The sequence below is a fragment of the Bos indicus genome, chromosome 4 (assembly GCF_029378745.1).
Source record: "Bos indicus isolate NIAB-ARS_2022 breed Sahiwal x Tharparkar chromosome 4, NIAB-ARS_B.indTharparkar_mat_pri_1.0, whole genome shotgun sequence".
Taxonomy (NCBI): domain Eukaryota; kingdom Metazoa; phylum Chordata; class Mammalia; order Artiodactyla; family Bovidae; genus Bos; species Bos indicus.
The window spans coordinates 112785121-112812919 of NC_091763.1; the positions used below are offsets into that span (position 1 = coordinate 112785121).

Genomic DNA, 27799 nt, shown 5'->3' on the forward strand with positions numbered 1-27799 from the left:
AACTCCTTCTCTGACTGTCGAATGGCTTCGTAGGTCCCAACATAGAAACACACACAGAAAGGGAGCCCCTCGCCTGAGCAGTTAAGCCTCTTCCCAAAGTCCCCACAGAAGAGGGGAACTTGGTCCAGAACGAGGGGGGCTGGCTTGGCGCTCAGCATCTCTGTCTTCGTGTTTGGTGGGCCTGGTGCTGTCCCCAGGTTGCTGGGCTGGCCTGGCCTGTCTGCCGTGTCCACGGGAGAGTCAGAGCTGCAATTCGAGAAAAAGGACTGTTTCGCCTTCTGTATTGAGGTTCCACGGAGAAGAAACTGGGAGGCGGGCTACAACAGCAGTTAGCAGCACCCACTCTACGTTTAAATTCTGACCACATGACTGACCTGGGGCTAATCGCTTCACCTCTGTGAACTTTATCTGTAAGAGGGACTATGCATCCAAGAGAAAATGAAAGTATTTACTTAGCACAGTGTCGGGAACGTGGTAGGACCCAGTGAATCATACTGATAATCACTATTAATGCCTAATAAACTCAAGGCTAGGGTCTGATTTCTGACTGGAAGTTTTCACAGTAGGTCCCTTACTATCTTAGCCCTTGATTTAACTCAGTGTTTTTTCTTCTGCCCTCCTGCCTTCCCTCTCTTTCCTTCCTTCCTTGTCTCCCTTCTTTCTTCCTTCCTGTCTTTTCTTGCTTGAAAAATTATTTTAGCCTGGAGTTACCTTTGGTAGAAAGCAGAAATAGAAGGGTTAGTTGGTGTTTTAACTAAAAACACCCATTTCAAGGAATCCAACGAGAAGTGGTCAGTGCAGAACTGATTGCAAATCTACATCTAGAAGTCCCCACGACGCCGGGCGAAAACAGTAAGAGGCTTCAGCAGCTGAAAATGCTTTCCAGAAAGCCCGAGGAGAGGCCTCGGCCTGACTCACTGTTGCCCTGGCAACAGGAGGGCCTGGAGGCCTCCGTCCTTGATCCCTTAATCTGAGGAGCCGCCACAACACCGCCCCCGGAGAGGTCCCCACAGACACCTGGCTCGTTACAGCTACCCTGCCTGAAAGGAGCGTCAGGGGAGAGACGGCAGTGTGGCCCTTCCTGCCCCTGACAGCGGCCTAAAGGTCTCCGTCAGCCTGCACAGGCCTCAAAGGAGAATCAGGCTGCAGTCTGCGGTGGCTTCTGAGTGCTGTCAAGGCAGCGTAGGGTCTCCTAATCCTTTTGTGTTTCTCCATGGAGCCCAGCACAATGCTCTGCACACAAGGGGTGTCATAAGTACGGCGTCTGCGTGGTGCCGAGCGCCTGCTCCAGTGCCAGTCCCGCGGCCGGCTCGTTCACTGCCCTCTCCTGGGTGAGCCAGCCGGCGGGCAGCGACCACCCGCTCCTCCCCGTCTCCGTTTCTGCAGCTGCAGACAGGGGCTCCCTGACCCTAAGGCCTTTCTGGCCCCTAAGATTCTTTTTTTTACTCTCTTGCTACGTGTGTGATTTTGGCAAACGTTCGGCACAGGCCAAAATTCTGCTAGATATACGGATTCCCCTGATTGTACCTTAAATTTTAAAATCTGATGGTAAAACGGAGTAATTTTGAAAAGAGGGGCTCCGACTTCTCTCTTGTCAATAACCATAAAGGTTATTTGGTTATGAGGCCAAACACTTGGGCTTTGGTGCCAAGATGGCTTGAGTTCACGTCTTAGCTCTGCCACATGATGGCTGTGTGACTCTGAGCAAACCAAACCTCTCTGGGCCTCAAACATTTCACTTATAAAATGAGCATGTGGTGTACATATCCGAGCTACAAGGCCTTAGAAGGTACGTAAAACCTTCAAAAGTGAAAGGACTTCAATACATGGCAGTTGTTCTCTTGGCACACAACCCCGTGGGGACCAATGCCAACTGCCAACTGAGGAATTTGAGTCTGGCTTCTAATAAGTTAAAGGTCCTGGGGAAGTGCCACGAGGGTCCTGCTACCCAGGAAGGTGGGTCCTACCCGCCGCAGGTGGTGGCGTGTGGCTGAGACGTGAGTTTAAATCCCTGTCCACTCCCACTTCAAGACTAAGTGCAGTTGTCTGTGTGATTTAACTTGAACATCTTTCCACCAAAGTAATTTTCTGGCTGGTGGGGAAATTGCCTTTCTCAGAGATTCATTCTTTTAGGACACAACACCAGTTCACTACCTGCCCAAACTTTTGCTTTTACTAAAATTAAGCTATCATTGGCTTCCCGGGTGGCTCAGACGCTAAAGAGTTGGCCTGTGATGAGGGAGACCTGGGTTCAGTCCCTGGGTTGGGAAGATCCCCTGGAGAATGGAACGGCTACCCACTCCAGTATTCTGGCCTGGAGGAGTCCATGGACAGAGGAGCCTGGCAGGTTACAGTCTTTGGGGTCACAAAGAGTTGGACATGACTGAGTGACTTTCACAGCCATAAACTAATCTGAAATTAGCAAACTTTCATTCAGACCTTGGGATGTGTCAGCATCTTTGCTACATATTTACTTTATTGTTATTAAGCCTCAGAACAATGGTTTAGTGTCCGAGGTTCACAGGTGAGGACAGGGTCAGTTAATTAGCTTGTTCAAGGTGACACAGCTATCATGTTTAAATCCACATCTGTTTGACTCCAGGGTCCGTCTATACTTATAGTGACCCCTCTGTTTGATGCTGGTCTGTGGCTGCTGTTGGGCAGATGGAGAGTGGGGATCACACAGGTGTCCAGGAGTCAGGAAAAGGGAGGAGTGACCTGGAGTCCAGGGTGCTGGGCTGCAAGGAGGAATGAGCATGAGGAGGGGGTTAGAGCCAAGGAAGGGGAGGGGGTCTCCCGATCAGGTCTGAACAGCCCAGGTACCCTCAAGGTCTCAAATTCCAAGACTTGTAAAGAATTTGAGCAGCAGTGAACTTCCACCAAACCTCTCCAGAACACCACTGCTCACATCTCTTCAAGGTGTCAAACATCCCTGTTTCCTCTGTCACACTCCTCACCCCCAGCAGCAGATAGTCCACAGACCCATCCTCTGACCACTGCCGGTTCCCCGTCAAGTCTGACTCTGGACCGTTCCCATCGCAGCAGCCCCCTGATACCCACTTGCCCCCATCTCTCTCCTGTTCAGCAGTCGGCAATGGCATCTCCTACAAGATCAAGTTCAAACTCCACACTCTCCAGTCTCGGATCCCAGACTCCCTCCACAACACTGTCTACCCCCAGCCAGCCTGTCTGGCTCCGTTTTCTCTCCACAAGCCCTTTCTCCAGTTCACAGATTACATCAGGCACTGATCCTGGATTCAGCTGGGCCCACTTTCCACGCTTCAGCCATCGAGAATACCCACAGCTGGAAGGCCTTCCTCCTGCCTCAAATCTGTGAAAGCCTCCAGCTCAGATCCCACCTCTGCAAGCAGAACTGTGCTGTGTCTAGGCCGTCCCCTTCCGAGATTGCCCATGCATTTATGACGGGCTTGGCGCTTAAGTGTTTCCCGCACACACACCTAACGACTTGTTCCTGGATCTGAATCTGCTCTCCAGCCGGTTCTGCAGTCAGGGCCTGACTGGCTGCCTCTCCAGCCCTTCACGCCAGCCCAGGGGCCTCTGCCCCGCCTCTGGCCGCTGGCCCTAATGTCCTTCCATCCTTTTAGAAAATTTCAGTGGAAACGAACATATCATATCCTTTCCAGTCTGCGCTCTTGGGCCGTCACGTCCCCTCTCTCATGCCTTACTTCATGCATCTTTATAAAGGAGGGTGTTGATGACCCCCAGTGGTAAAGAACCTACCTGCCAATGCAGGAGACGCAAGAGATGTGGGTTTGATCTCTGGGTCGGGAAGATCCCCTGGAGTAGGAAATGGCAACCCCTTCCAGTATTCTGGCCGAGAGAATTCCACAGACAGGAGCCTGGTAGGCTGCAGTCCATGGAGTCGGAGTCGGACACAACTGAGCGCACATACACATGGCCCCTTCAAAGCCAACCTTTTCCTTCCCCTTTCTGAATTCCCTGAAAGAAGATCTCATCCTCTGCTCTCCGCTTAGAGACTCAAGACTCAGTCCTCGACCTTCAGCAACTGTTGGCTCTCAGGCTCTCTGCCTTCAGAAGTCTGGCTTCCCCAGGTCCCACCGCTGAGCCAGGCACTCTGCTCGCCTCCATGAACTGTCCCTTCAAATGGCCTGAACCCTGCCAAACTCAGGAGCGGAGCGAGAGTAGACCGCTCTGCGGGCCAGTAACCCGCCCGAAGTTTTCTTTCTGAGCCCCACTGGAGGACGACTGGAATCAATACCTAGCGCAATGAGGGCACACTGGCGCCTTTAACAAGTCCAAGGAGAGCAACTTGGATGCAACATACACATGGGAAGTGTTCTGACTGGTGCCTTTTGTGGTTTTCCCAAATTGGCACCAGGTGCCTCTGCACCCCTTCCCTTACCCACACCCCTCCTCAGTCCTGGGCCACAGCCACACCTCCACCAGCTGCGTTTCCAGCCAGGCAGGAGGGCTGCCTGGTCCAGCTTCTGCTGTCGGTCTTCCAGCCTCGTCCAAACCTGTGCCCTCTCCCTGCCTCCCACCTAAGCCCCACTGTCCTCTGACGCCCGGGCAGGGATGGTGTGCGCTGGGGGCTCCACCCTCCGGTCGGCTCATTCACGTGTCAGGCCTGCCTCTCCGTGCCCCCTGGGCCACCCAATACGAGGAAGCGGCACAGCAAAGGACTCCACGGAACCTGGCCACTGACACTGGGCACATGCCCCTTGGCCATCTCCTCAACCCCTCCCCTTTCACGACCAAACAAAAACGGCAAACAGGAAACGCTCGTCTTTTAAAAATTACTCTATTATTATCAAATAGAACCACAGTATCCAAAATGTCATTATAAAGTTCTATCCCCAACTAAGTGGCCCCGCCCCGCCCCTCCGAGTGGCCGGCGGCCAAATCACGCCCCCCGTGCTGATTGGTTTCATCCATTTTATTGTCAAGGAAATGAACAGCCCAAAGGGGGTTCCCCAGGTCCGCGCTAGCCCCCCCGCCACTGGGGTCTCCCGGGGGAGATGCGGCCACCCTGTGTCGGGGCGGAGGGGGGAGAGGAGGGACGAAGGGAGAGGGGGTGGGGGAGGGCTCACGACAAAGGGGCTGGGGTGCCCCGTGCCCGCCCGCTGGGCTTGGGCCGGGCGGTGGGCCGGGCCGCGCTCACTCGCCCGTGTGGGTCCGCAGGTGGTACTTGAGCGACTGCTTGTAGCGGAAGCACTTGGCGCAGTGCGTGCAGGGGTAGGGCCGCTCGCCCGTGTGCGCGCGCTGGTGCTCCAGCAGGTGGTGCTTCTGCGTGAAGCGCTTGCCGCACTCGGCGCAGTGGTAGGGCCGTTCGCCCGTGTGGATGCGCCGGTGCTCCAGCAGGTGGTGCTTGCGGATGAAGCTCTTGCCGCACTCGGGGCAGGCGTGCGGCCGCTCGCGCGAGTGCACGCGGCAGTGGTTGGTGAGCTTGGACTTCTCGCTGAAGCTCTTCTCGCACTCGGGGCACTTGAAGGGCCGCTCGCCCGTGTGAGTCCGCTGGTGGCGCAGCAGGTGTGAGGGGCGGCTGAAGCTCTTGCCGCACAGGCTGCAGATGAAGGAGACCTCGTGCTTGCCCGCGTGCACGCGCTGGTGGATGACCAGGCTGATGTGCAGGCGGAAGCTCTTCTTGCACTCGGGGCACGTGTAGGGCCGCTCGCCCGTGTGCGTGATCTGGTGCTTAGTGAGGCTGGACTTGTGGCTGAAGCTGCTGTCACACTCGGGGCACTTGTAGGGTTTGGGGCCGCCGCCGCTGCCACCACCAGAGCTGGGCGACTTGGGGCGTGGCTTGAGCGCGTGCTTGGGGGTGAAGCCAGGGCCACGCTCGGGTGACGCGTAGCCGCCGCGGACGCGGTGGATGCGCTGGTGCAGCGTGAGCTGCTGCTTGTGGCGGAAGCTGACCTCGCACTCGGCGCACTCGTACGGGCCCTCCTTGATGTGGTTGCGCTGGTGGATGATGAGGTTGATCTTCAGCCGGAAGCTCTTCCCGCACTCCATGCACGTGAAGGGCCGCTCGCCGCGCCGGTTCCGCTGCTGCTGGCTGCCCGATCCCCGGTTCTCGCCCGGGTGCCGCTCGCCGTGCGACGGGGGCGCCAGCCGCTTCACCGCCGGGTTCCCCAGCTGCAGCGGCGGGGGGCTCTCTTCGCCCTCGGGGGACAGCTCCCCCGGCAGCGGCGTCGGGTACAGGCCGGTCTCGTACCTCCCGGACAGCTGCCCAAGGGACTGCAGGTGCTGCGGCAGCTCATCGTCCTCCTCGTCTTCCTCCTCCTCCTCCTGCTCCTCGGTCTTGATCACGATCCCCTCTGCTCCAGGGGGCGGGGAACGGGGGGGAGAGAGACAAGACGTCGTTAGGTGTTGCCTGGCGCCCCTGACCTGGGTGAGGCAGACCCTTTGCCCACACCTCCGGCCCCGAGCCTTCGTGCCTGCTCGCTCCCCGCCAGGGAACCTGGGCTAGCCGCGGGGCTTAGCTCAGGAAAGGGCCCATTCGGGCCGGTCCGACCAGGCCCAAAACAGGCGGGTCGGAGCCCTGTTTTGGAATTTTCTGCGGGGAAGCGGGAACGACGGGATCCTTGTGGTGGGACGTGGGCGCTATGTGTGCCCATCGCCTGGCACCTCTAGCGGGCAGGGACTCGCAGGTAAGAAGGTACTCGCACGCGGAGCCCTCCTGGAGGCGCTTGGGTCCAGGGAGCCAGAGGTTGGTACCCTCAGGACCCACGACGCTCCAAGCCCATCAACACTCCTGTCTTATTTTGGCCACTTGAGGGTCGGGTTTCTACCACGTAAGGGTCCTGACTCATCAAGTTAGCTACCTCTCCCCCTCTGCGGTCTCCTCTGCCTGAACTCGGCTCAGCCTCGTTGGCCTCCTTTCCGGTACTCACCTGGAGATTTCTCCTCCATCAAATCCCCACTTCTGAGGGGTGGGGGTGGGGGTCTCCAAATCCTGCCCATTGCTTTACACCCAGCCCCAATCCTGTCTCCCCCAGAAAACCTTCCTTGGCCTTCCCAACCTGTATCCCTCAAGCCCTCCTGAGCCCACAGCAGGCGTGGCGGTGCCTCCTGAGGTAGCACCTCACCTACATGGGTGGATGGCTCACTGCAGGCGGACTCCACCAGTCCTGACCCTGGAGCTGGCTGGGGTCTGAGGTAAGTGTTCCATGAACACCCCAAACGGTGATGTCCTCCTCCTAGGGCTCTGCCCTCTAGCCTAAGAAGTTGTCTGTTTTACAGGGTTCCTGGAGAACCTAAGTTGGAGAGTCCGCCAGCATCTGTGTGAATTTTCTCAAGCGCCTTGTTCTTACCTGGCCCTCTCTAAACACTGAATTGGGGAGCTCTATTCTTAGTGGCCAACTTTGTGTGACATGAGAAAGGCATTCACTTTTGAGTCCACCTGTGAGATGGAAGATGTGACAGTCTGACATTTGTGGAATTCTCAGGAGCAAACAACTAAACTTCTCCAGAACACTTTCCACCTACGCTCTCTCCTGTTCCCAATATCCTATCACAGGAGACGTCAAGCAAGAATGATCCCTGTCTCACAGACACGGGGCACCCAAGCTTGCCGCCGTCATGTAACGTTTCCAAATAAAGTAAATAAACTGAGACCTCTTCAGCAGTTGCAACTGAAGGACCAGCTAGTCTGTCCCCTCAACTGACAGGGAAACTGAAGCTGGCAATGTTCGTGAGCTGGCCAAAGTCTTGTAAGTCTGTCAGTGACCGCTAGGCCACAGCACTTCCAGCTACTCCTCTGCACCCTGTAAGTGGCAGTGTTAAAATTAGAACACAGGTGTGCCGAGTCCCAGCTCAGGCCTCCCCGGCTATAAGACAATGCTGCCTCAGTCCAGTCAGGACGCTCAGCAGGAAGTGACCCAGAACAGCCCTGGAACATGATGCTTAAAAGATCAGGAAGGAGGAAGCAGCTTCAGAGGTTGGCAACTCATTGCCCCGGTGTTGATCCTGAAAATAGGGTTGTTATGAAAGGCAGAAGGGAAATACGGGCCTTAGAATATTGGAACTTTCCTTGGGTTTCAAAGTTGTATTTTCTCAACAAAATAAGAAGAAACAGTTGGCCCTAAAATTCAGGACTTGAAATCCCACAAAGAATCTTAGACTATTACTAAGTGGTACTAATAAAACTAAAGGGAATGTTCACAGGGCAATCAATGCAAGGTGGCCTCACAATTTGCCTTGTGTCTTTCGCTATTCTCTAATGAAGGACAACATGGTATGTTAAAAAGGTTTCTCTACTATCATGCAATTATTTAAAAATAAAGAGTTAGATCCACATCGTTTGACCAAGAATAATGTCCATGATAATTTATTATTGTGTGCAAAAAGACAAACTGCAAGGAAATAAAGTGAAAAAAATTTAAATCATTTCTCCGTATAAATATTAACTGATACGATGGCTAATGACTCCTAGTATACTAGACTTTGATAAGTCTAGTATAATCTTAATGATGATTCAAGAAACGTTCAGGTTCATTTCATTTCTGCATACAGTTGTACAATTCCCGAGTAAAACAGTAGCTAAGTAGACTTAGTAGCTAAGTCTAGTAGGATATTTAAAAAATACACCATGAGGATCACATGGGGCTTTTCTCAGGCCTGCATGGACGGGTCAGCATCACAGAAGCCGTCCTGGCAGCGCTCCTGAGAGCACACGTCCTCACAGGGAGCAAGGGTGTGCAGCCTGGTGACCCCGAGGCTTTGAGAGTAAACAGAAACGAAGCCTAGATTCCGCCAGAAAAAGACAGCATGGTCTCAGCCGTTTGCAAAGACGTGTGATCCAAGGTGGAAATCTTCAAGCCAGTTGAGGCTTCTAGTGTGACACAGGGATGACCAAGGACAGACATATCAGGAGACGGAAGTTCTCGCTTTGCCACCAGTGTGTGACCTTCTCGGCCTGCCGAGGGAGGGGCCGGAGAGATGATCTCTGCCATCCCCAGAGGTCCTCATCTGACCTGGTCTTTGGCTGCAACGCCCTCTTTCCTTGCCCGGGGATGCTTTTAAATCCGGGGGCAGGGGACCTGGACCTATGGCCCTGCTTGGTTCAGTCACAACTGTTGAGCCCTCGGTGTCACACAACCTCTCTGAAGGAGACCTCGGCTCCCCCCCAGGACCCCCCACCCTGCCCCCTCTGCAGGCCTGACGACACCAGCTCCCCCCACTCACCTGCACAGTTCCTCTGCTGCACCAGCATCTGCTTGAGCTCGCTGAACTCGCCTGAGCCCTCCGTGGATGCCTCCAGCGGGTTTTCCGGCTCCTGCATGTCCAGGTCCGGCTGCTCGCCACACGGGTCCCCCAGCTCCGAGTCCTGGAAGCCATGCTCCTCTACCTGGCCCATCAGGGGCTCCGGCGTCTCCAGGCTCTCCGAGCCCTCGTCGTTGGTCTGCACCTCGATCTTAATCACGATCCCATCGTGAGCTGAGAAGGCGGGCGGGTGGGGGCAGGAGAGGACAAAAGATGCCAGAACATGTTCATTCCACCTGCTCAGGTTTTTGCAGCCCTGGAATTTATATTTTCAAAAAGTCTTATTTTAGAGACCCTGAAGAAATATCCCGAGTTGGCGGTGAGTAGGCTTAAAATTCTCTGGACACCGTGTAGCCTTGAATATAAACTGGAGTCAAGTTAAAATAGAGGCAGTTTGTTTCCACGACCCCCTGTAATTTTATAAGATAGTCATGGTTTCTTTTAAAAAGAGACCCCAATTCCTTTTCCCAGGTTAGGCCAGAACAAAGCCAACAGCAACTCTCTCTCTCCACCTCAACCAAGTTAAAGACAAGGCTAATCATGTGGTTGGGCTTCCCAGGTGGCTTAGTGATAAAGAATTTGGCTGCGATGCTGGAGATCTGGGTTCGATCCCTGGGTGGGGAAGATCCCCTGGAGGAGGACATGGCTACCCACGCCAGTATTCTTGCCTGGGAAATCCCATGGACAGAGGAGCCTGGCGGGCTGCAGTCCATGGAGTCTCAGAGTCGGACATGACTTAATCACTAAACAATGACAACAGTCATCTGGTCATTTGCACACCCTTTCAAGTCCTGGCCAGGTGTCCTATACCGACAGACCAGAGGCCCCCACCCCCACCCCCGGCCCTGCCCCAGTCCCCTCTCCCAGCCTCCATTTATAGGCACAAGAGGGGGCCGCGGGGTTGTTTTTAGTTAAATAGCATCCGATTACACACATGGCCCTGACATTTTTTTTTTAATCTACTTGTATGTCTGTTGTAGGCTAATTTCAAATGTTGTTACACACAGGCATTGCTTTACATAAATGGGATTATAGCACACATTTCTGGTTTTCAGTGCAGTATTTTTCCCCTTTTAATTTGCCGCCCCTTCCCCTCGCTCCTCACTTGACAAGTACAAGCGTCTCAGGTCACTCCCGTAATGGACCTCACACTTTTCCTCTGTGCTTATGGATGATTTATCACAGCATGTTTATAGTCATGTTTCTTTTCTAGCCATTGGTTGCAAAAAATAAAACTGCCTTATACATAATGCTCTATGTTCCTTTTCTCACTCAAATATACTGTAGAAATCCCTTCACGGCAATTTCTGTACGCTAATGCATCCTTTTAAAAGCTGAGAATATTCCACAGTGAGGATCATATAGCAATGTGTTCAATCATTTCCTTATTGACAACATTACTTTTTGCTCCTAGGCTTTTGCCCTGGTGAACAGTACTGCCATAAACATGTGTTTATTTATATCTCTAACCAAAAGGAGTGCTTTTATTTTTAGGAGAGTGGCGGGAGTGGGACTTCAGGGTCAAAAATTAAAAATATTTTCGATTCTGACAGATGTCATCAGCCTGCTTATCCACAGGGCTGTGACAATTCACATCTCTCCCAGCACTTTCCCCACATCCCCGCCAGCAAAAGACATCACTGCTCTTTTTAATTTTCCTCGGTCAGATGGGTATAAAGTGATAACTTACTGATACTTTAGTAGTTCTACTTCCCTGATGAGGATAATGTGAGTGTCATTTCTTGGTCTTTGAGAGTGGATTCTGTGTGAACTGTGTTCTGTCAATTGGTCAGAGACCTTTGATTCCTGTATTAAAGATAACCCATTTTTCTTACTGGCATTTCAAATATTTCCCCCAAATTCATCATTTGTCTTTGCCTTTGTGTTACCTTTTATCATAAAACTTTCCTAAAGTTTTCATCTCATCAGTTATGTCCCTTTTCCTTTTTATGGCTTGTGGGTTTTCTATTTTACCAGAGGTAAGCAGGAGGTCTCCTCTGGCCCTAGGTGGTTCATCTGGTCTCCCAGATTTTATTCCCAGGTCCTTATAATTTAATTTTTACGTTTAGCTCTTTATTCCACCTGAAATTTGCTTTCATCTTGTGTGTAGTGTGGGGTCTCCACTTTATTTTCTTGCTTATGGATACAGCTATGCCAGCATAAACCCCCTCAAATCACTGTGTTAATTATGGAAACTGTAAATGTACAATGCGTGAACATACACATTCTTTGAACATTTATCCCACAGCTATTGACTGAGCACCAACGACGTGCCATGTGTGTTCCAACGGTGGAACACACGAGGCAACAAAACAGAGCTCCCTGCCTGCCTACATCTCACATAAGGCAATAGCATAATCAATAAACTAGATGGTGTGTTACAAGGTGTAAGTGCTGTGTTAAAAGAAACGGGACCAGGATCCCAGTGGACGAAGCTCCTCACTGTCCTTTGCCATGTTCCCTTGTCCTGCCCGAATGAAGTGGATCACATCACCAAGAAAGCAGACCGCTAATCATACTAGCGACTGATGGCACATGGCCTAACGCTGGGTTCTTTCTGATGCCTGGCAATCCTTTAATTCCTCTCTGATCAGCCGCCTATTAAGTCCCAAACGATGGGGAGTGCACCGCACAGCCAACAGTCCGACAGCCTTCCACGCGGCCTGAGCCTGCTTTCCCTCCGAACTGAGCTGCCAGAGATGTCTTCATCCTACTCTCTGTCTTACAAAAAAGATAAATCATCCACACTCACACCCTGGCTTCCTCCTGCTCCAGCTTGACGTCATCACCTGGCCTCCTGTGTCCCTCCTCTGGGCTCTCTACTACATCACAACCGTGGCTCCAGCATCAGAAAAATACCTTCCCTGACTTCAAAAACTCCTGGAAATATTTTGCTTGCCTTCTCCCTAAGATAATTTTTTAAAACCAGGTACTCATTTGCACCTTCCTGAATAAATACATAAAATGCTTCAATCGCTGCAAAAGATGTAATTTCTGGAGTATTGTAAATATTGATATTTTAAAATAAACTCTTCCATTGCCATTTAATGTTGCCAATGGAATCTTAGAACTCTGGCAATTTAAAACCCACCATTATTCACTTAAAGAATACATGAACAAGTTCTTCTTTGATACTTGAAATTTTAATATCATTCCTTTTCACCTTGGACTTCTATTTCCATTCCCACTTTACCCACAGAATTTTATCCTAATAGAACATATTTTTGTGCTCAGATGCCTTTTACTGATCACCTCATCTACCACTCTGCCACAGAAATATGCATGTAAATGGAAAGATTAATTTTGCTTTCATTTCTAATAACCACAGGGCTCTAAGAGTTACTTTTCTGCCTGGTTTAAGTCATCCTTAGTTATTACTATTGTGGAATGAAAAATAATTATTCAAGATGGGAAACCAAAAACCTGGAGGAAGTGAATCTCTTACAAGGATGGATAGGGACTTTTCCCCCAATTAGTTCACTTATCTGAGAGTGAATATTCTTATCTCTTGAGTGAGACAGAGTTCAGAATAAATTCTATTCCTACTTTTCATTTTTATAAATATAACCATTGGGAGAGCTCATTTGCATAGATCTGGAGATGGGCTGGCGGGAGCTTTGTTATGGAATCATCCCTCTATTCTGTGAACTTCTGAATTACAATGCTGCAAAAGCACATGGTTAACATATCATCAAAAGCTGTTTTTAATGACCTATTAGCTGACAACTTAATTAGGTTCTCTTTCAATTTTGTTGAAAGCCAGGTATTCCAAATATCTGACTTCCAAATGAATTCGCCATCCAGGCCCCTGAGCCATGCACTTCTGGTCCCCATCCCCGCAACAGTCTGGCTTGTGCCTTTGTTTCACGACCCCAAGGGCGTTTTATGCCTCAGAGAAACACTCCATAGTAAGGCAAGATGGGCAGGAGGTGCCTGTTCTTTATTTTCAATAGTGGGAGACCCGGGAGCTAAGGAACAGCACTACTGGGACCGCAAGCGTCCAGCGGCCTCGATGATGCGTTTTATGAAGGAGAACAGATGGACGAAGACTTGGAAACGGGACCCACAAAGCCATCTGTGTTGTGCCTTCTGGGAATGCCACTTGTACCCCCAGGCATGGGTGTTCCAGCCTGAAGACCAATGCCTTCCCATCCCTTTGTTGTTCAGTCACTAAGTCATGTCCGACTCTGCGACACCATGAACTGCAGCATGCCAGGCTCCTCTGTCCACCACTATCTCCTGGAGTTTGCTCAAACTCATGTCCATTAGGTGATGCCATCCAACCATCTCGTCCTCTGTCATCCCCTTCTCTTCCTGCCCTCAATCTTTCCCAGCATCAGGGTCTTTTCCAGTGAGTCAGTTCTACACAGCAGGTGGCCAAAGTTCTGGAGCTTCAGCTTCAGCATCACTCCTTTCAATGAATATTCAGAGTTGATTTCCTTTAAGATTGACTGGTTTGATCTCCTTGCTGTCCAAGGGACTCTCTTGAGTCTTCTACAGCACCACAATTCGAAAACGTCAATTGTTCGGCGCTCAGCTTTCTTTATGGTTCAATTCTCATACCTGTACATGACTGCTGGAAAAACCACAGCTTTGAGTATGTGGACCTTTGTCGGCAGACTGATGTCTCTGCTTTTTAACATGCTGTCTAGGTGGGCCATAGCTTTTCTTCCAAGGAGCAAGCGTCTCTTAATTTCATGGCTGCAGTCACCACCCGCAATAATTTTGGAGCCCAAGAAAACAAACTCTGTCACTGCTTCCACTTTTCCCCCTTCTAGTAGCCATGAAGTGGGGGACCAGATGCCATGATCTTCGTTTTTTGAATGTTGAGTTTTAAGCCAGCTTTTTCACTCTCCTCTTTCACGTCCTCCTTTAAGACCTGCGCTCCACCAGACATCCTAGGCTGCTCTCAGCCCATCGTGAGTGTGATTCTCTGTGAACCCAAGCCGTTGTCTGCTCCTCTATGGCATCTAATTCTTTTCCCCTTGAAATGGGCAGCAGGTAGACATTTTTGTGCCTCTCCCCTACTTTCTGAGCAGCAGAGAAGCCAGTGTTTCCCACTGAAAAGTTCTCTCTGCACTGAACAACTTTTGAAACAGTACTGACAACCAACAGCCAGACTGCATTCATAAGCAGTAATCTGTTCTCCCATTTAGAAAAAATTAATCAAAGACTAATACATTGTGGGAACATAGTTTATGACCAAAGGTAGCATTTCAAACCATCGGAAAGGGATTAGGTAAGTGGAGTGCAGACAACTGGCTTCCTGACTAGAAGAAGAAAAAAAAAATCTTCACATGTCTCACATCAAAATAAATTATGGATGAATAAAACTTTAGACATAAATAATGAAATCACACTAGGATTAGGAAAAAAAAAGCACAGTTTTCCCCCCCTCCCCCGTCCCCTCTTCCTTCCTTTCTATAAACAATGTCGAGCTGAGGAACTGGTTACTCCGAGACCCTCTGGGACTTCAAAGATTCCTTCCAGAAGCTACCTGGTCAGTTACACCAAAGATATTGAATATGCACAATACTATAATCTTTAGTATAATGTGCAATCAACTATAACCTTTTGGTGTAAATTTTCTGGAAAAAAAATTTGTAGATTTGCCTTGACATTGTTTGGTGATAAATATTTAATTTGTGATTGGTTTTTCATCTTGTAACTACATTTCTTCATCAGAACTCTTCTGAGATGGGAAAAATCTCTGCTACAAATTGTTTTCAAAGGTATTAAATGTTGTGAACACATTTAATTATTAATGAAGCGGGTATAATGTTATTCTGGCAGACAGTTAAACATTTAATTATTTACTAATTTTCAAATAAAGACGTCAAAGATATATTTTTGAAAAAGCAAGTTGCTAAACAATGTACTTCTATACTGTCTGAAAAAAATTTTTCTTAACAATGAGAAAGCATTTATTACATAATTAAGGCTCTGTGTATATGTGTTTGACTACATGCACATAAAGTGAAAGGAATAAGCTGCTCTTTTTTTTTGGGCTATGCCGTGCAGCTTGTGGGATCTTAGTTCCCCACCCAGGGATCGAACCTGGGCCCTCCGCAGTGAAACTGTGGAGTCCTAACCACTGGACCTCTAGGAAGTCCCGAGCTGTTGACTCTTGAAAGAGAATTATGGAAACTTTCACTCTTTCAGCTTTTTTTCTTTTTGAATTATGTTGCTGCAACTTCAGAATTTCATTGGAAAGTGAAAACCAGCATTGCCACGTTAACTTTCTCCACCAGCTCAAAGCACAGAAATGATGGCTGACACGGGCTTTCCAACCTTCTCATGGGTACACTTTCTGTTAGATTTTTTAAACTTTGGTATATTAATTTTTAAAATCATCTTTAAAAAGTTTATATATGCACATAGGTCAGAGGGTTGAAGAGTTCTTAAAAACTCACTTTTAAAAAGCTCCCCACCATCCTTCAACTTGCTCCCAGAGGCAGTCACTTCCCATCCTTCTAGCTGATTCTTTTGTCATTCACCTTTATACCTCTCTGTAACATAATGACACTGCTACTCCTTGAGTTTTCAGTTTTAAGCATCATCTACTGACTTCCTAGAGCTGGAGAGGACCATCTCTTCCTCATCCATCCACATCTTGTCCAAATCTTTGATTCTTCCCAGTTTGTAATTCTGATTGGATTAACAATGGGTGTTTTTGTTATTGGATTATGTAAATGCTACTTAAAATTGAATCATGTAGCACACTTATAAATACTTTTCTATACTTGTAAACACTTTTCGATTTCCCTGGAGGTAGTTTTCTTTTGTTTATTGGTGTTTAGTCGCTCTTGTGACTCCATGGACTGTAGCCCGCCAGGTTCCTCTGTCCGTGGGATTTCCCAAGCAAGAACACTGGAGTGAGTTGTCATTTCCTTCTCCAGGGGATCTTCCTGACCCAGGGATCAAACCCAAGTCTCCTGCAGGTCTCCTACATTGCAGGCAGAGTATTCTTGCCTGGAGAATCCCATGGACAGAGGAGCCTGGCAGGCTGCAGTCCACGGGGTCGCAAAGAGTCGGACACAACTGAGAGACTTCACTTCACTTCCTTACCACTGAGCCACTGATGAAGCTCCTTCTTTTGATTAACCTACTGTTAATTACCACTCAGTTGGCTCCAAAGTCTCCGCAAACCCTTCCTAAAACCCTCCTCTCAAAATATCCAAGCATAATGGGTATTTCTCAGGTTTACCGACTTGAAAATTTTTCTTCAAATTTATGCTCCAGTCTGGACTTGTGCCTCCAGATCCACAATGTCTTTTGGGGATCCCCTTTGGTGCACCCCAGGGATTCCTTCACCTGTCTTATGTTGGAGCTCCTTACACCTCTTCCTTTGTTTATTTCTTCACTTGGCAAAGTATATGCCCCAGCTTGAGGAAGGGAGTGTGGCAGACCTTGAACATCTCATTATCTTGATTTCATTCTCATATCTAATTAGATGATTCCAGTTAGATACCAAATTCAAGAATGTTGGAAAATACTTTCCAATTTTATAATGTAAAGAACTTTAAAGGCATTGCTCTGCTGGCTTGTAGTTTTCAATACTGCTGAAATGTCCAAAGTCATTCTAATTCTCGTTCCTTTGTATGAACCTGGATTTTCTCCCAGAAGTTTATCAGATCTCCTGGGTCCTCAGCTGTTTTGCAATTCCTTGCTCAAGTATTTAAGGTGACATCAATTTTTACCCGTTGTTCTGGACAGTTGGTGGCTCTTAAACCTGGAGAGTTATGTCTTTAAGTGCTGGGAGTTTTCCCTGAGATCTTTCATCACTAATTCTCTCCTCCCTGAAAATCTGTTATTCTTTTTTTTCTGATTTTTCTATTATCTGGATGGTGAACTTCCATCTTTTGATTTTCTTATTCTCTATTTTCTTTTCTGTTGTTTTGTTCTATTTTCCCAGGTCATATACTCAATTTTATTAAACACTGCTCAGTTCAGTTCAATTCAATCACTCAGTTGGGTCCGACTCTTTGCCACCCCATGGACTGCAGCAAACCAGGCTCCCTTGTCCATCACCAACTCCCGGAGCTTGCTCAAACTCATGTCCGTAGAGTTGGTGATGCCATCCAACCATCTCATCCTGCGTCGTCCCCTTCTCCTCCGGCCTTCAATCTTTCCCAGCATCAGGGTCTTTTCCAATGAATTGGCTCTTCCCATCAGGTGGCCAAAGTATTGGAGTTTCAGGTTCAGAATCAGTACTTCCAATGAATATTCAGGACTGATTTCCTTTAGGATGGACTGGTTGGATCTCCTTGCAGTCCAAGGGACTCTCAAGAGTCTTCTCCAACACCCCAGTTGAAAAGCATCCGTTCTTCAGTGCTCCGCTTTCTTTATAGTCCAACTCTCAATGATTACTGGAAAAACCATAGCTTTGACTAGACAGATCTTTGGTGGCAAGGTAATGTCTCTGCTTTTTAATACGCTGTCTAGGTTGGTCACAGCTTTTCTTCCAAGGAGCAAGCATCTTTTAATTTCATGGCTGCAGTCACCATCTGCAATGATTTTGGAGCCCAAGAAAATAAGTTTGGTTCTCGATTATCCATTTATATTAAAAGTTGAGTACTCAAAAGTGAATTGCAAGTCTGGTGCATCCAGGTAGGCCGTGGTTTCCCAGCAGGATGGTTTGGCTAGGTCATTTCACTGGGAAATCTTTTGGGCTGGCCCTGAGAGTCTCCAGATAAGAGTTTCCCAGTACCCTGCCCTGAGGGTTAAACTTGGATGGGAGCATAATTTGAGGAGTCAGGTTAGGGAAAAAAGCTGGAGATTTCAAGATCTGTCTGTAAGCTTCACTCATTCCCTTGTTTTCAACGTGGTACCCATCTTCTCAATTGTGCCTGGTGTCCACGTCCAGAGATGCTTCTGTCTTCAGAGAATAAGCCTTGGTCACCCAGCAGGGTTGGGTGAGGCCGTGGAGGGAAGCGGCAGTGTTTGATGGACTCTTAAGATGTTTGACTAGTGCTCTGTTTTTAGCCTCACCTTTACCGCCATTTCCAAAGCTACCTGGTATCTCCAGTGGTGCTAGTTGCCGGGTCTTGAGCAGGGTTGGGGTGGACTGCAGATTGGGTTTCCTCCCAGCTTCCTTGACACCAGTTTTGGATTCAGCTTTCTAAATCAGTGACCGCTCAGCCATCTGCTCTTAGCCTTCCAAAACTCAGCTGCTGCCGTCTCCTCGTCCATTCCTTTAAAAAGTCCCTTCACTCTTGTTTTAGGAGGAGGGGGGGAGGTGGGAGTAAGCACATGTTCAATCTGCCACCTTTAACTTGGAGTTTTTCTTCATTTTTTAAAAATTATTCTTAGTGAATAAGAAGTGATATATGCTCACTTTAGAAAATGCTAGAAAGCATAGTGAAATATGATTTGGTTTATATTTCCACCCAGTTTTTCCCCTATCTTCTGTGGACGTCGTTGACTTCCTACTGCATTTACATTATCTGCTTCTTTTTTGGCTATGCCGCCCGGCTGCTGGGATCTTGGTTAACCCAGCAGGGATCGAACCTGGACCCTCGGCAGTGAAAGCACAGAGTCCTAACCACTGGACTTCCAGGGAATTCCCTACATTACCCATTTCTATATCCATGTTTCATATCAACTGGCTTCAAACAGGCTTGGGCAATCCTCATCTTAAGCAAACAAGGCTCCTTACCCCACCCACCCCGCCAGCGTTTCTGCTCTGCACTCACAGCTACACTGGATAACCTCCACTTCCTCATCATCTGTCCACTCTTCAGCCCACTCTACAGGCCTCCACCCTGGCCATACCACCAGTGCTTCTCTTGCTAAGACCACTGATGCTGCTAATGTGCAAATCCAGCGGATGCTTGGCAGTCTTTGCCTTGAAAGTGAAAGTCGCTCAGTCATGTCCGACTCTTTGCAACCCCATGGCCTATTCAGTCCATGGAAGTCTCTAGGCCAGACTACTGGAGTGGGTAGCCTTTCCCTTCTCCAGGGGATCTTCCCAACCCAGGGATCGAACCCAGGTCTCCTGCATTGCAGGTGGATTCTTTACCAGCTGAGGCACAAGGGAAGCCCAGGAGTACTGGAGTGGGCAGCAGATTCTTTACTGACTGAGCTATCAGGGAAGCCCATAAGTAAGTAAGGAAGAAAGTCTTTGCCTTACTAAACCACAATGCAGCATCAACACTGTTCACCCTGCTCCCTCCCCAGGGAAACATTCTTCTCTTGAACGTTGACGCACTATCCTAATTTCTTACTACCTTTCTGGCCACTCCTCCTATTTCCTGCGATTCCTCTGGTTTCTTCTTCTTTTCCCAAACCCTACAACAGTGGTTTTCCACCTTGGGCTGCACATGAGAATCACCTTGGAAGCTTTTTAAAAAATACTAACACCTGGGCCCCACCCGGCCCACTATATTCCAAATCTGCTCTGAAAGTCAGGACTCTGGGGGCACATCCTGTGCTCCTGCTCTTCCCCCATCCAGGCTGGGAAAGATGATCCTGTCCACACGATTGAGGCCCCCAGGTCCATCTCTAGCTCAGGTCTCTGCTTGGAGCTCAGGTCTCCATCACTCAGTACCAGCTCCTGGACGTGTCCTGAGATCTCACGCCTAATGTGTTGTCTTTCCTCCGAGTCGGAGCCTCCCACTGTCCTACCCCCTCACTCGTGTCATGGCCTGGGAGTCATCCTCAAGACTCCCTGTCCTTGTACTCAACATCCACCAGCCACACTTCACGGACATCCACATCTGTCCCTGGCTTAGGCAAGGTCCTACCCGGCCTACGGAGAGAGCCTCCTGGCTTCCGGTCCTCCTTCTGCATGAGGAGTTCTCCTCCAGGAACTCCCACTTGTGTTTCCACTAAAAATCCCACCTCCTCCGAGGCTTCTGCCAACCACCTGGGCTCAATAAGGCCTTCACCAATGTATGTCCCAGAGCCCTGGAGCCTGTCTGCACGGCACTGCCATAGTGGCCGACTGTATTTTTCTATACATGGGGTGTTTAGGTTGTTAACACCATTCTCTTGACATAGTACAGGGTACAAAAAGTATTGGATGATCTAAATAACAGACAAGTGAAAATACGGTGCAAAAATGCTTCACATGTGTTTCAGTGGCTGTATGACCGTCTATCATGGTGTAATATAGTATTTGTTCATCCTTATTTTTAAAAGATTTTTTTGACGTGGACTATATTAAAAGTCTTCATTGAATTTGTTACAATACTGCTTCTCTTTTAGGTCTTCGTTTTTTGGCTGTGAGGCGTGTGGGAATCTTAGCTCACCACTGCTACTGCTAAGTCACTTCAGTTGTGTCCGACTCTGTGCGACCCCATGGACTGCAGCCTACCAGGCTCCTCCGCCCATGGGATTTTCCAGGCAAGAGTACTGGAGTGGGGTGCCACTGCCTTCTCCCTGAGCTCCCCAACTAGGAATCAAACCCACACTCCCTGCATCGGAAGGCAAAGTCTTAACCACTGGACCGCCACGGAAGTCCCCTGATATTTGTATACCTTAATCCATATTTTGGGATTTTTTCTAGGCTACAGACTCTCAGAAAGGAAATTATCAGGCTAAGTAAATGAATATTTTAAATATTTAAAACATATTTTAAGTCCAAAAAATATCAAATTGCTTTGTAAAAAGGCTGAAGCTACATACAATATATGAGAATCTGGATTTCAGCCATGGCTTCTGGTGTGTTTGCTTCACTCTACTAATCTGCCAGGTGACAGTGGTCTCTGGCTCCCCCAGTCCCCATTCACCCTTACAGGGCTGTGAACAGGAGCCCCGGCTCCGGGGAACTTGAGCAGGGCCAATATCTGAGTCACCTTCAGGCCTCCTTGCCCTTAGGAATCCGAACCATAAATGACAGCTTATAGACTGCATTCACTCAACCAATTCATAGAATGGTGATGTTCGGTGTATTTAGAACCATGACAGTTCTGTCTTCTAGCTGTTTCCCCCTTGGTATCACACTTTCAGGTCTGGCCCAGGGCTGGCCTTGTGGCCGCCCTTCCGAGGGAGAGGACACGCAAATAAGACGTGACCGCTGGCGTGTTTGGGGTTCTGATAACTGAACTCATAGGACAAGCCTGCGGCCCCGAGGCCAGGGCCCCACACACAGGGGTGCCCTGTGGGCAGTGCTTCCCGTTCCGCTCCTGTCCTCCGTTCCAGTCAGGCTCCTGGTGGCTGAAGACGGTTAGTGGAACAAATGGCACATTCCAGCCACACAAGGCAGCCTCTGTGAGGCCACCACTGCCCACAGACGCTCCAGCTCGGACGCACTTGTGCCAGAACCAACCCCGCCTGGGGCGGAGCCGGTTGAGGTTAGTTATTTGCTCTTGATTCTGGCCCCACTCAGTGGGAGGCCCACCTGTGATGAGGGTGTGAACAGGCTGACCGCGGACAGGGTCCATGTTCCCGTCCAAGCTCTTCTAAGAAGATGCTAGAAAGGCAGAACCTGGACTACAAAACCCCACGGAGACATCAGCGGGGTTCTAGGATCTTTACCACAGACCACCTCTCCCCTCTCGTTTTCTGCCTCCCAAGTCCTCTTTCTGATTTCTCCTCTTTTGCATCTCTCCATTCGCAGTGATACTGGTTTTGGATGTGGCCAATCAATCCTTTGACATCCAGACTTATTTTCCTCCAAACAAATGTCACATCTTGTCCCCAAACCCCTCTCTCACCTCATCTACTTTTAAATCCATCTTTCCGCCTGCCAGAATGAACTTAGGACCAGCCCCTCCCCTCCATTTAAATCTCTAGGCAAATCTCTAGAAAGTATCGATGCTTTAGGGTTTCTCTGAAACACGCCAGCATTTATTTTTCCTTAGGGTCCCACCTCTTCCTGAAGTTACTTCCGCTCTTACTCCACGTGGCCACCTCCTCCTGGTCCCAGAGCCAGTGACATTCCTTCATACAAGACCCGGCTTTTGACCCCAGTGGGCTCTTCAGCCAGATTATCCTCCTTTTGCAAAAGACAGGATCACCAATGACATTTAGCTACAAAAGACAAGGACTGCCCCCACAGAAGACCTTCAGGTGAGTGACGCAAGCCCAAGAGCAATGCCGAAGAAGGGGCTCTGAAACCACCTGTACCCCGAGAACACCGCGGTGCCAGTGTGGGGGCTTCTGAGTGACCTCTGTGTAAGGAACCACTCCCCATGCGGACAGACAGTGCCTGGCGTCCCAGGCTGCTGGCCCCTCCGGGTCAGCACACCGGGCCCTGGCTCTCAGTACCCCTCCTGTTTCACAGATGAGAAAGCAGACCTCCAGAAGGCTCAGCAACTAAAACTACACAGCGAGGACGCAGCAAGGCCGGGGATCAGGGGCAGGCAGCCTGACACTGGGTCTGCTCCCGAGCCCATGGCGGTCCTGCCTGCACCTCCCTGCCACCGCCACCTCGCCGCCTCGTCTGGACCCCGCCCGCACACTGGAGGACGTTCAGGTCAAGTCCCTCCACTCACCGGCCGCAGGCCCAGGGACGTGGCCCTTCTCTGGGGAGCTCGAGGCTGCACCAGCGTCAGCATCCTGACAAGGGAACGCCTTTCTGTCAGTTCTGGTTTTGTTTCCAACAGAGAGTGAGGTGACGCTCGGTCAGGTCAAAAGCTCCCCGAGACCACGGTGTTTTTCTAGTTCCGCCACCAGGGCTGCTGGTGACCTGGAGGCCCCAGGGCCTCTGGGCCGCCCTCCTGCACTGGCCTGCTGACATAGCCCGCTGGGGTCTCCTGTGGGCCACACACCCCACGTGGGGCCTCCCGGGCGCCAAGGCCACGATCGCCTGCAGCCACTCACCGGCACTGGGATCGGCAGGCGCCTCGCCCTCCTCAGAGTCCTCCTGCTCCTGCATGGCCGGCCTCTCCCCTCGTTCCATCTGTGACATGAGGTCTGGTTTGGAAATTGCATAGTCTGGGCAGGAGGAAGAAAAGAAGATGTTCTATGGGGTGATGTCGCACTGAATGCTACAAAACTGTCCCCTGTGTGCATGTGACACCAGGAGCAGCTGCCCTACTTGAGGCCGCAGTGCTGCAAACCGAAGGGCCAAGTTTCCAGCCCTTCTCCTCAGGGCATGCTGAGTGTGCACATGTGCACGCACGTGTGTGTGTGTGTGTGTGCTGAACCCATCTCAGGTCCTCCCGGCGGGACCAGCAATGGGCCGCACTTGCCGACTGATGGAAACCAGCCCTCGGTCATCTGTGGCTCACAGGTGGCCAATGCCTGCTCGGACTTTCATGACAAAGGCAGAAGATACTTAACATTTTATAAATGAAAAAACTAACCTTAATAAAATCTAGAGGTCACGAAACAAAACACTGACAGGTTTTTTTACGTTACAAAAAGTTTCAAGTTCTTTGGAAATAAAGTCAAAAGATTATGAAACTTGAAGAAAACAGTATGTCACATACATTTGTAAAATATAAGGCCAAGGGTTAACATCCACAATTATATATATATATATAGCCTCTATGGTTACTGAAATAAAAATATCAAAGGTACGAATAGGTAATTCATAAACACATAAAAAAACGCACAAGTTCCCATACCGATACAAGTCAGTATCATTTTTTGTCCACCAGAAAAGACAAATCTTTACAACAGGAGAACCGCGGCTGGGGTAAGGGTGTGGAGATGGCGCTGTCACACTGCTAGGCAAACACACACACACAGCCCTGGGGACGGCCCATGGAAGCGCCTGTGACACTGTACACGAGCACCTCTTTCCTTGGCAAGCCCACCTCCCAGAATCCATCCTGTTGAAATACTCGCGGAAGTGCACAAACACAGAGAAATCCTGACTGCAGCCCTCTGCAGCAGGGCTGCCGCTCATCAATAGTTCAATATCGACAGCACAACGGTTCACCAGGAACACTGCACTGCCCTTCAAGCGGGCCTGTGGGCTGACACAGGAGCTGTCTCTGGCTACCGTTGGTAAAATAAGTGAGGGATCCCATTTGTGCAAACCACAAACCACACTTGCACGAGCGCACAAAATGATGGGAAACAGTATAGGCCCCAGGGTCCACGGTGGTTCCCTCGGGGGAGCAGCACTGACTAGAGGGTGGCGGCTGCTCGTTATTATACAAACCTAAATTGTTGCATTCACACAATTATGTATGAAACTTTAAAAAGAAAAGTGGGGGAAAAAAAAGGTACCCCATGGAGAAGTATAGATGGATAAAAGTAACAGTTCCAGCAAGGATCAAATTCTCTATGCAACAGCATATTTAATGTTTTTCTAATTTTGTGTGTGTGTGTGTGTGTGTGGGTGTGGGTGTGTGTCCAAAGAGTTCCCCACATCAGAGAAAAGGATACATACAATACTAAAGCTTATCTTCCTAAGTCTTCATCCTCAAATACTCCTATTAACAAAGATAACAAGAATATACAGATTTGGGGGGAGGAGAGATCTCGGTGAAATTGTGACCTCCCGGTGGGGACCTAGGATGTTCCTTTAATCCCCGGGGTCACACCTCATCTCTGCACAAGGGGGACAAGAGATCACAATCAATGGCAGTATTCATGGCTGATACCTGTTCTAACTCCCGCACAGGAAAGGTGTGCTGTTTAAGTGCCGTTCTCACAAGGCATCTCACACTTTGTTCAGTAAGGGTCTCCTGGACAAACTAATTTTAAGGTTTATATATATATATGTAAACACCACTGATGTCCAAGTTTGTCCCCCGACTCCTGTGGCTTCTCCATAGAGTGGTTTCTCTGTTTACAAACTGTGCTGATCTATGCTGCACTGGTGTATGTGGGTATATGGGTGCCTGTTCTTTTTTATTGGGCTTTTGAAAATGATTTCTGAGCATTCAGAGGCCCCAGAGGTTCCTAACAAGCCCCCAGCAGGCCGGCAGGAAGCCGTGGGCAGACAGCCGTCTTCTTACCCATGGAAACCAGAGACTCGTAGTTGCCGCGCATCACATTCTTGTACAGCTCCTTCTGCCACTCGGACAGGTTCCCCCACTCCTGCTCCGAGAAATGGACGGCCACGTCGTCGAATGTCACAGGGACCTGAAACCACACAATAGGCTCAGTGTGGACCCACTGGAAGGCGTCACTGGGCCTGGGGCTGCCGGATCCCAAAGCCGAGAACAGCTCTGGCCCCCTAGGCTTGGGTAAAAACTCTCAGGCCTGAAGCAGAAAAGGCCCAGCTATGAGTTTTCACCAGGGACCTCTCTAGAAATCAGAAGGCTTCAGCCACTGTCCTGGCCCGAGACAGTCAGGGCCCCGGGCTGTCTGGTCCCCTTCTCCTCTAACAGGATAATCCCTGCTGCTGTAAAGCGTGGTCTGCAGACCAGCAGTGGCACCACCGGAGAACATGCTGGAAATGCAGACTCTCGGGCTTTACTCCAGACCCTCTGATTCAGACTCGGCATTTAGTAAGATCCCCAGGTGACTCAGCCACTTACCCTGGTGGCTCAGATGGTAAAGAATCTGCCTGCAATGCAGGAGACCTGGGTTCAATCCCTGGCTCGGGAAGATCCCCTGAAGGGAATGGCAACCCACTCCAGTATTCTTGTCTGGAGAATCCCAGACAGAGGAGGCCCGGGAGGCCACAGTCCTTGGGGTGGTAAAGAGCTGGACATGACTGAGCGACTAAGACACACACTTCCAGGTGATTCATATACACAACACGACTGCAAAGCGCTGGCCTAGACAACACGGTCCATGCATCGTCCCCTGTCCCCACCCCGGCCCTGCCTTGAGGCTGCGCAGAGAGGCAGTAGTATAAAAAACAAAAAACAGAAAGAAAACCAGTCCACTTTCAAGTGCTCTCCTCTGGGAAACAATATTAAAACCTAACTGTCCTCTGGTGTTTTAGAACATCTCTGAAAATCACATTTTTACTGGCATTAACATGACTTTAAGTTAACTGATACAAATGTTGCAAGCAACAGGGCCCTGTAACATTTCACAGTCTTCCTTCCACCCCCACGGGAAACCACACTGGTCCACACTTGTCCACAGCTCAGCCACTTGGCCTTCAATGCGCCTTTTATCCCCAGATGTCACGAATGAACTTCCTTCTACCCTGACAGCTCCCGTCACTAGAACGTCCCTCTGATCTATAACCTATGCTTTTCATCAACAGGAGGAATCATTTGGTATGGGTGTGTCCTGTTCTTAGTGGAGTTGGGGACCAGACATTATCAGATTCTTTTCCTTCTTACCTACGGCTTTCCCTTTCTTTGATACTAAATTCCTAAAATCCATTCCAGTCCCGGTCACTCCTTAGGAAGCCCTGGCTGGGATAAGGTTACCTTGGGAACTTCCCCGTTGCTGCCCGGGGGCAGCCGCAGGATCCAAAAGTTTCTGTTCTTCAGCAGGTTCTCCATGTTCTCCAGCCGCCTCTGCAGCAGCCCGTATTCCTGCAGCAGGGTCCCCAGCACAACCCACTTGCTCTCCAGGTGGTTGGCGAACTCCACGGCTGTCTTCTCGCAGTCGGCTATTTTCTTCTCATTTGTGCCGGTCCTGCCCTCCAGGGTCAGGAGCCGCATGGCTTGGGCCTCCAGTTTCCTCTCCACCGCTTGGACGGCAGCCCACACGGCCAAGCGGGTGATCTCTGCCGTTGGGAGTGGGGTGTCCTTCTGGGCCGCAGCAGAGATCTGGAAGGGGGTGTCCTTTTGGGAAACTGGGCTCTGGAGCAGGGGGTCCATGTCAGTCTCGGGCACGGTGGGGGAGAGGGTCAGGGGGTCTCTCTCAGGAACTTCGGGGGAGTGGAGCGGGGCTTCTTGATGGTGGGCGGAGTGGGAGAGAAGGGACATCTCTTGTTCGGCAGCGGCAGGGGGCGGATATGGGGGCTCTTCTGGGGAAGTCAGGGGGCCCTGGATCCGAGTCTCTTGCTCGGGAGCGCCAGGATACAGGAGTGAGGGTCCCTTCTGGAGCACAGGCGGCATTCGGCCAGAAGTCTCTTGCTTGGGGGCGCCAGGAGTCTGGGGTAGGCAGCCTTGCCGGGAGACAGCGGGAGACAAAGAAGGGAGTTCTTTGGGGGGAAGCACGTGGGATTGGAACAGAGTTTCTCGAGGGAGTCCGGCCGGGACCTGACGTGGAGTTTCTTCCTGCAGGACGTTGGGGAATGACAGAGGGGAGGAGCGTTGGGTCTCCATGTCCAACTGCTGGACCTGTGTTCAAGGAGAGAAAGAACAGTGTTGAAGGCCAAGAGTCTCCAGCAGGCAAAAAAATTCCGAAGATAAACACCCACATTAAAGGGGCTTCAGGCTTTGTAACAATACGATACGCTCCATGGACATGAGTCTCTTCTTGAGACCCTCACGCTGATCTACGTGTGGATGATACAACTATATTAACAACAGATAAAAGATGGTAACACCACCTCTGCTTCCATAGAGCCGTCTCCTTTCCACAACATACACTTCACAGGAGTCATCTCGCGAGTAGAGGTGTGGGAGAGGAGAAAGGATACTGGCCTTGAACTGGAACACTCGGTTTTCGGCCCCATTTATACCAACGCTGTCTGGGTCCCCCTGGCCCGGCTATTCGACTTATCTGTTCTCAGAGTCCTCGGCCAATAGACAGGGTCATAATATCTCACCCACCTGCTACCTCACTGAGTTCT

General features: G+C 49.9%; 1 protein-coding gene across 2 annotated transcripts in view; it reads right to left on the reverse strand.

The window, feature by feature from the left end:
• Positions 1-4766: 4766 nt before the first annotated feature.
• Positions 4767-27799, reverse strand: part of ZNF777 (zinc finger protein 777) — a 28045-nt gene continuing 5012 nt past the window's right edge. For both annotated transcript variants that reach the window (XM_019959264.2, XM_070788336.1), the window contains exons 2-6: positions 26484-27344; positions 25107-25233; positions 23014-23127; positions 9169-9420; positions 4767-6299 (exon numbers count right to left, since the gene is read on the reverse strand). In XM_019959264.2, the coding sequence (XP_019814823.1) occupies positions 5140-6299; positions 9169-9420; positions 23014-23127; positions 25107-25233; positions 26484-27329 (2499 nt within the window). In that variant the 5' untranslated portion in view covers positions 27330-27344 and the 3' untranslated portion in view covers positions 4767-5139. The remainder of the gene's footprint in view (positions 6300-9168; positions 9421-23013; positions 23128-25106; positions 25234-26483; positions 27345-27799) is intronic.